This window comes from Penaeus japonicus, unplaced genomic scaffold, assembly GCF_977035675.1.
Source record: "Penaeus japonicus unplaced genomic scaffold, GWHDUDI00000001_assembly GWHDUDI00000020, whole genome shotgun sequence".
In the NCBI taxonomy this organism is placed as follows: domain Eukaryota; kingdom Metazoa; phylum Arthropoda; class Malacostraca; order Decapoda; family Penaeidae; genus Penaeus; species Penaeus japonicus.
Genome location: NW_028234422.1, coordinates 1,642,869 through 1,652,868, shown reverse-complemented (window position 1 = coordinate 1,652,868; position 10,000 = coordinate 1,642,869). Strand labels below are relative to the sequence as shown.

The 10,000-nt window shown below is 35.0% G+C and overlaps 1 protein-coding gene across 1 annotated transcript in view; it reads left to right on the top strand.

Annotated features, from left to right (window-relative positions):
- The window catches only part of LOC147469604 (uncharacterized), a 2,817-nt gene extending 2,573 nt beyond the window's left edge, over positions 1–244 (top strand). The window contains exon 4 of the mRNA XM_086547931.1: positions 1–244. This exon is cut by the window's left edge and continues 733 nt beyond it. Coding sequence (XP_086404057.1) covers positions 1–193 — 193 coding nt within the window. The 3' untranslated portion in view covers positions 194–244.
- Positions 245–10,000: the final 9,756 nt, after the last annotated feature.

The following is a 10,000-nucleotide window of genomic DNA, read 5'->3' as shown; positions in this document are numbered from 1 at the left end:
CTCTTCTACAACAGCTGCATCAACAGCCTCTTCTACAACAGCTGCACCAACTACAACCACCGAAGACTATACAGTCAAGGGCTGCAAGGAGGAGACCACCACAGAGGAGCCAACCACAGAAGCCCCCACAACCACAGTGTCCGTCACTGACACCACCCAAGCCTGTGCTGGAACTGACAACGTCACTGCTTAGTCACTGGCTTTGAGGTCCTTTTGGATTATGATAATAAACAAACTTCCGCAACCTTGTCTGATTATTACCCCGCAGAGTAATTCAATCATAATAACTTGATCTGGCTTTGAAATATTGAGAAGTTGATGGGAAATACAGCTTACTGTTAGCAATCACTTGCTCATTTGAGATTGAAAAAATAGATTTATCGTGAAATGGAAAGGTTTGGAATAACTTATCAATGAAATGCACAGAGGAGAAATTAAACAAAGACCGTGCTCCCTAGAAGTCACTGCTTGACTTGAAACAGCCTGCTTTCCCTCAGCATACTTGTCACCATGCTAATGCACGGCTTAACCTTCACGACCTCTGGTCAAGTTATATTTCTATACCTGGCTTCTTACAGTTGATTTAGAAGCGACCCATCGTTACCCAACCAACTGGAATTACAAGCGGCGTATCCAGTCAGCAGAAATTCCTAAAAGGTACTTTAGTACCGTTTTCTCTCGATGGACAGCTCTAGTGAAAGTCCTTTTTGAGAGTAGTCCTAAGTTGCAGGTCTGGTTCCTCTACAGAACATACACACACACACACACACATACACACACACACATACATATATATATATATATGACATTATATATATATGTATATATATATATATATATATATATATATATATATATATATATATATATATATATATGAATATGTATATGTAATACATCTAAATCTATCTATCTATCTATCTATCTATCTATATATATATATATATATATATACACATGGTATATATGTAATACTTTTAAGTATATATGTACATATATATACAATAATGAAACTAAGCTTAGCAACGTAAGAAAAAAAAAAAAAAAAAAAAAAAAAAACATCCAAGCACTTTACATTCCATCCATGATAAAGTTGCAATCTCTCTTTCTTTTCTCACCCGCCGAGCCATCGCATTTGCAAAATACCGAAGCTAAATTACGAGCCACGCCAAAAGGCTTTGATGGAAACAACCCATTTACTTGCGCATTTTACAACCTGTCGCACTTTGAATTAATAGCGTTTTACTGACATACAAACTGGCGAAATATTACAGGAACCCGTTGTATGTGTTTATGTTAATGCCTATTCATTCATAGAGCATAATGAATGAATGTCATACATTGAGGGAAGCAGACTGTGTTATGGAGACACATAGCGTTTCGAATAAGCACAGAATCTGCAGAAGACATGTGTGAAGTTATGACTTCGTTGTTTATAGTGTATTATATAATGAACGCTATGACGTGTGTAATGAACACTAGGATAGATAAACTCCTTTAAAATGTGTCATCTTCTTAAGTAATGTTGAACACATATCTGGACAGCCCTAATATATGTATATATACATATATATATGAATCACAAAGAACACAGTAACGTGCACATAACAGAATTAATAACACTGCCACTAAAAGAAAGGAAAAACTTGCGACGTTTCGAACTTTTTCATGAAAGTTCCTCTTCAGGCGAAAGCAATCCAAAAAATGAATAGAGGAAGTAAATTTAGACAAGAATATATATAGAAAGGATGACCGTAGGGACAAGGGCTGACTCAGGTCACAGAAGGATGTTTAAGGTCATTAAACTAGGAAAGCTTTCCTACTAAAAAGGAGGTAAGATCATCAACCCCATTGAAGCACTCATATTAATATGGGAATCTTTTTAATTAAAAAGATTCCACTATATATATATATATATATATATATAATATATATATATATATATATATATTTGTATATACATACACACACACACACACACATATATATATATATATATATATATATATATATATATATATATTTATATATATATATATGTATATATATATATATATATATTTATGAGTGAGTAGTGAGGTATACATACCACACACACACACACACACACACACACACACACACACACACACTCACACATATATATTATATATATATATATATATAGATACATATACATAATAATTATATAAATATATATATATATATATATATATATATAATATATATATATATATATAAACATATGTATATGCAAACACATATATATGATATGCATACATACATAATTATATATAAACACATGAGCCAAGATTCCATAGCTAGGGTCGAGTTTGAGGATGGGGGAAGAGTGTTAGGGCTGTCAGATATGTTTACATAATTCGTAACGAATGTATATATATACATATATATGTGTGTTTATATATATATATATGTATATATATATATATATATATATATATATATATATATATATATATACATACATATATATATATATATATACATGTATATATATATATATATATATATATATATATATATATATATATATATATATATATATATGGATAAATATCTGGCAACGAGTAGGAGAGGTGTCAATGTTACGTTTCAACGATGTTAAGTGTAAAAATTATGTATATCCAGTGATCTCTGGCGGCACAGCATAAGGTGAAAATACCTGTGAATGTCTAGAAGGCATATAGGAACGAAATAGAAATAATAAATTACACGTGTTGTAGAAAAAAAAGAAAAAAGAAAGAATGCCAAAGAAAACTAGTCTTTTCAAAGGCAGTGAAATGCCAAAAAGTGCCACAATATAAATGAAGGAAAGCATGAGTTATACCATCTATTATAGTGAATTGCAAGTATACATTGCAGTGTGAAAACATCTGAGGATGTTTGAATATATTTCTAATATAAAATCTTACCATATAAGAAAACAATCAGAAAATGAGTCAAACTCCGCTTACACGCACCACATAGATGCCACGTTAACACCAGTGCCAAGGGTCAAAGGTGATCAACTACCATCCAACATCTAGCCTGAGTAAAATCCATTCTCAGTTCGTGAGTGCATTATACTATAGAATCACATATGTCATGTTTTCAGTGTTCATAAATCTAACCATGCAACCACACCGAATATCAGTCTGGAAAATTATTCGTAATGAAAGCCCAACACAAGATATGGCATCACCAACGGCAAGGTCACACTAGGACGCTCAAACGGTTTAGATACCAACTAGTAATTACCTCTCCGAATTGTTGCCAGATATATGTATACCATTACCTACTATATATATTTAAACAAATGATAATACATGGGCACATTATAATTCACGTGCGTGTGTGCACGCGTGGACGCTGATATGTATGGGTGCTGTGTGCATACATACGGGCATAAACAAACGCTTGGAGTATGTGCATAATTACTTATTAGTATATATATGCGTCTATGCTATGCACTTATGGGCACAGTCTATGTATAGTAACGAATATAAGTGCGAGCACAGGAGCGCGCATAGACATGAAAACATGCATTTTTGCGTAGGCCCCGCACGTATATATAAAGAAATGTCCATTCTCACATGAATAAACCGGAAGGTCGTGAGATAGATCGGGAGATTAAAGGTAGCCCCGAGACTAACATTACTCCTCCCACCAAGCACAATTAAGGCCGACTGGTGGGGGTATCAGGCCACACCCCTCTTAAATATGATTTCCCAGTCAAGACAACGGCCCTCATTCCCCGGAAGCGAAGGAGCCCCTGGTCACGGCGGCGATCAGGATCGCTCCGGAGCAGAGGGTGCTAAGAATATCCGGTTAGACTCAGGCCGCCTAAAGATGATGAATTTATGCACATATAATGTACGGACCCTGAGAACAGAATCTGATCTTTTGACACTGCTTGAGGAACTTTCATTTATTAAATGGAATATTAGGACATTCTGAAGTTAGGAGACTAGGCGAAGAGCAGAAATTACTAAATGATGGGCACTTACTATATTGGCGAGGTAAACCCTTGGATAGCAAACAAGAATCAGGAGTAGGTTTCTTAGTTCACAAGCGACTCGAAAAGAATGTTAGGGAAAGAGTAGTTTCTGTAATACTGAAACTAAACAACAGATATAACCTAAAAATTATCCAAGTATACGCTCCTACCAGCAGTCATAGTGATGAGGAGATAGAGAGCTTCTATGAAGATGTGCAAGCAGCTACCGATAGAACAAACACCCACTTTACCGTGATTATGGGGGATTTTAATGCCAAGATAGGAATAAGGGAGGATGGAAAACCTCGGTTGGGAATCATGGAATAGGCACCAGAAATGAGAGAGGGCAAAGGCTGATAGAATACGCTGCAGCTGGATCCCTTAAAATTATGAATACATTCTTCGAAAAGAGACCTGGGAGGAAATGGACATGGAAATCACCATCCGGCATTAAAAAAGAAATTGACTTCATAATAACCAATAGGCGCGACATTGTACAAGACATAACCGTTATCAATACAGTAAATGTCGGTAGCGACCATAGACTGGTCAGAAGTAGAGTAAAATTACAGCTAAGAAAGGAACGAAATAAGCCCATACAGAAGCCTCTCGTTAATCTAATCAACATTAAGAATAGGGCGACGGAATTCAGCATCAACATCCGAAACAAATACTCAGCTCTCGAAGAAGATCTTGACATAGACCAAATGAACGACCAATTCAGTGAGATATTAACGGAAGTTGCACTTGAAATATGGGGTTAAGTACGAAAAAGAAAAGTTCAGTAAGCTTTCGGTGGAGACAAAAGAGCTTATGAAACAGCGTAGGGACATGAAAATAACATCAATCAGAGACAAGATAGAATCAACAGAGCTGACTAAGACGATAAACAAGAAGAAAGAGGATGTACGCAAATATAACATAACATACGAAAAATAAACGAAGCTCTGCTTGCCGGCACCAGCTTTAAGGGAACAAAGAGGAGGCTCGGAATAGGGAAAAACCAAATGTATGCAGTAAAGAAACCCACTGGAGAGGTGACATACAATAAAAATGAAATTATCAAAGTAATAGAAGACTTCTATCGCGGCTTATACCACTCAAACGATCAACCACATACGGAGACAAACACAACAGGAGACGTTCCAAACATCACGGTAGATGAAGTAAATAGGGCACTGAAAAGCATGAAAAGAGGAAAAACACCAGGAGAAGACGGCATTAGTGTAGATCTTATTCAAGATGCAGGAGAGATTGCGGCAGTAAAACTGGCCAGTCTCTAGAACAGATGTCTAAGCGTCGGTAAAACTCCAAAGGCCTGGAAAAACGCAATAATGATTTTAATACACAAAAAGTGAGACACAAAAGACTTAAAGAATTGCCAACCTATAAGCCTCCTTTCAGTAATCTATAGATTCTTCACAAAAATCATCACAGCCCGTATCACCGATACATTAGATTCAAAACAACCCAGGGAAAAGGCAGGGTTCCGCAGCGGATTCTCAACTACAGACCATATCCACACACTAGCTCAAATAAGGGAGAAAACAAACGAATGTAGGAAGCCCCTGTGTATGGCATTCGTAGATTATGAAAAGGCATTCGACTCGGTACAGATATCTGCAGTACTAGATGCAATTCGTAAACAAGGAGTAGAGGAAATATGCTGCAGATTATTAGAGGATATATATAGAGATGGTACAGCGACCATCAAAATCCACGCATAATCCAATATAATACCAATAAAAAAAGGATGTTAGGCAGGGCGACACCATCTCACCGAAGCTGTTTACAGCTTGCTTGGAGGAAGTATTCAAGAAATTAGATTGGAAGGAGAGAGGGATTAAAATAGGGAATGAGCACTTAAGCAATCTAAGATTCACAGATGACATTGTTCTTTTCGGCGAGTCAGTAGATGAATTACAACAATTAATAAGCGATTTAAATAGGGAAAGTCTGAAGATTGGCTTTAAAATGAACATGAAAAAGACTAAAGTCATGTTCAACAGTCGTACCCCTGTTAAACAAATACAAATACAGGACGAGGTACTAGAAGCAGTGAACGAGTATGTATACCTAGGGCAACTCATACAGTCGAGTACATCCTGAGAAGCCGAGATAAAACGGCGAATCAGGCTAGATTAGAGTACCTTCGGTACACATAGTAATATATTACGAGGTCGTCTGCCACTATGTCTAAAGAGAAAGATTTTTAACCAATGTGTCCTCCCCGTCATGACATATGGATCAGAGACATGGACTACGACCAAGGCATACGAGAGGAAATTAGTAAGCGCCAAAAGAGGAATGGAAAGGCTTATGCTAGGAGTTTGCTTAAGAGACAAGAAAAGAGCCACATGGATCAGGCAGCAAACAAAAGTAGAAGATATACTCATGAGCGTCAAGAAGAAAAAGTGGCAGTGGGCTGGACACATATATCGGAGACAGGACAACAGGTGGACAAAGAAAACAACAGAATGGGTAATACACGATACAAATAGACCCAGGGTAAGACCAATGACTAGATGGCGGGATGAAATAGCGAACTTCGCAGGAATAAACTGGAATCAGAGGACACAAAAGATTGAGAGAGGCCTACGTCCTGCAGTGGAATGATACAGGTTGATGATGATGATATATATATGTGTGTGTGTATAAATATATATATATATATATATATATATATATATATATATATATATATATATATATATATATACATATACAGTATATATATATATATATATATATATATATATATATAATATATATATATATATATATATATATATATATATATGTATATATATAATATACATATATATATTTATATATATATTTATATATATACATGCACACACACATGCACACATCTATAACGGTGCTATATTATATTTTCCCGATATTTTCTTGTACGTTTCTATTTTTAGACACTGGAGAATATTAAGTGATTCTTGATTAGTTGTATATACGGGAGTAATTATCATGATTTTACCTTTTGTTTCATGTGGAGTTGTAAAAGATTATCCGCAAATATTTATAAAATATTTTACATGATTTAAACTTCGGAAAGATACATATTAGTTTTGATGTGTCTGTATATATACCTACATCAGTATATGTAATATATATATAATATATATATATATATATAATATATATATATATATATATATATATATATGTATATATATATATATATATATATATATATATATATATATATATATATATATATATATATATATATATATATATATATGTATCAATTACTCGTTCTGTGTTTATTCATAACCTCATCCCCTCAGACCGTCGATTCTCTTACAAAACTGAGCTTAAGTACAAATGGTCTGCCGACTGGAACCCGACGGTGCAGCTGATGGCCCTCGACAGCTGTAGCTGCATCTCGGCCAGGAGTGCAGTGTAAGTTTAGTCAGTTACCCTTTACATTTTCCTCCCTTTCAATTCAAAAGGTTTATCTAAAAGCATAATCACAAGGAAAAGAGGTTGTCCATTGGCACAAAAGTGTGATATCGACATTAGGTGAAATCATTCAAACTATATGCACATTAATTATAAAAAAAAAAAAAAAAAAAATATATCCTTCTAACCGCAACTACGATTACGAGCGCAACTACATCCGCTACATCTACTGGAAACGATTCGACAGTCTCATCTCCTACAGCTGCATCAACAGCCTATTCTACAACAGTTGCATCAACAGCCTCTTCTACTACAGCTTCATCAACAGCCTATTCTACTACAGCTGCATCAACAGCCTCTTCTACAACAGCTGCATCAACAGCCTCTTCTACTACAGCTGCATCAACAGCCTCTTCTACAACAGCTGCATCAACAGCCTCTTCTACTACAGCTTCATCAACAGCCTCTTCTACAACAGCTGCATCAACAGCCTCATCTACTACAGCTGCATCAACAGCCTCTTCTACAACAGCTGCATCAACAGCCTCTTCTACTACAGCTTCATCAACAGCTTATTCTACTACAGCTGCATCAACAGCCTCTTCTACAACAGCTGCATCAACAGCCTCATCTACTACAGCTGCACCAACTACAACCACCGAAGACTATACAGTCAAGGGCTGCAAGGAGGAGACCACCACAGAGGAGCCAACCACAGAAGCCCCCACAACCACAGTGTCCGTCACTGACACCACCCAAGCCTGTGCTGGGACTGACGGTGTCACTTCTTAAGCCTTAGCTTCGTCTGGGCTCCAGTTGTCAGTCTCTCAAACAAACCATAGCAACAAAGTATGCTTCAACATTATCTTACGTTATTATAATCATATTTTCTTGCCATGCAGCTCATCATTACAAAAAAGTACACTCACTTGGTTCCTCGATGTCAGGGCCATCTTGGGGGACTGCTGTAAATGATCTGGACATAAAAGATACCAGGAACCAATGACAAGGAAAAAGACAAGACTTCATAGCTCACAGACGGAACCAAGAAGTCATGAGTTCAGGACAACGGGGTCCAAGATAAGGGAAAGAAAGTGATGATCTGTTCATTCTTTGATAGCATATAGCCAAGTTCTTTGCATAATCGAGAGCCGTCATAAAACCCATTAAAATAAGTTGTAACTAAAAGGATTAAATTGGTGATGATATTAACAATAAGAATAATGGTTATTGATAGATTGTTGTTAATAATAATGATAAATGGATATGTGATTTAAGTTATGCGTCTTATTCAGAGTAATTACTAAAAAGCTGATACTCTATTAGTATGTATGTATGCGTATATATATATATATATATATATATATATATGTATATATATATGTGTATATATATATATATATATATATATATATATATATATATATATATATATATATATATATATATATATATACATGAGCCAAGGTTCCATAGCTAGGGTCGAGCTTGAGGGTAGGGGAGGAGTATGAGGCTATATGATACGTTTACACAATTCATATATATATATATATATATATATATATATATATATATATATATATATATATAGAGAGAGAGAGAGAGAGAGAGAGAGAGAGAGAGAGAGAGAGAAGCATTTATATTTATATATATACACACACACACACACACATATAAATATATATATATATATATATATATATATATATATATATATATATATATATACAAACAAATAAATATATATCATATTTATTATTTAATACACTGTAAACGACGTTATGTGTTCTGCAGATTATGTGCTTATTCGAAACGCTATGTGTTTCCGTAACACAGTTGCTAATGGGTTAACATATTACATCAATTCAGTATGCTCTATGAATGAGTAGCCGTTAATGTAAACACATACAACGGGTTCCTGAACATTTTCGCCAGTTTGTATGTCAGTAAAACGCTATTAATTCAAAGTGCGACAGGTTGTAAAATGCGCAAGTAAATGGGTTGTTTCCATCAAAGCCTTTTGGCGTGGCTCGTAATTTAGCTTCGGTTTTTGTAACAGTATTTTGCAAATGCGATGGGTCGGCGGCTGATAAAAGAAAGAGAGATTGCAACCTTGCCATGGAGAGTATGTAAACAGCTCGGATGTTTTTTTTTTTTGTTTTTTTTCATCGTTGCTAAGATTAGTTTCATTGTTGTTTTCTTATTACACACACACACACACACACACACACACACACACATATATATATATATATATATATATATATATATATATATATATATATATATATATATATACTGTATATAAGTATGTATATATATATATATATATATATATATATATATATATATATATATATATATATATATATATATATACATATACATATATGTGTGTGTATATATGTATGTTCTGTTGGATGTTCTGTGGTGTCGGACGAACATCCAACGCCATGGTGGTACACGTAGATGAAGCGGGACATCTACCGGATTGGAAACGGGCCAAAGTGATCCATGAAGGATTAAATCAATTAAAAAGAAAAATGATGGAAGCTGCATACATCGCGACGGAGGAGAACA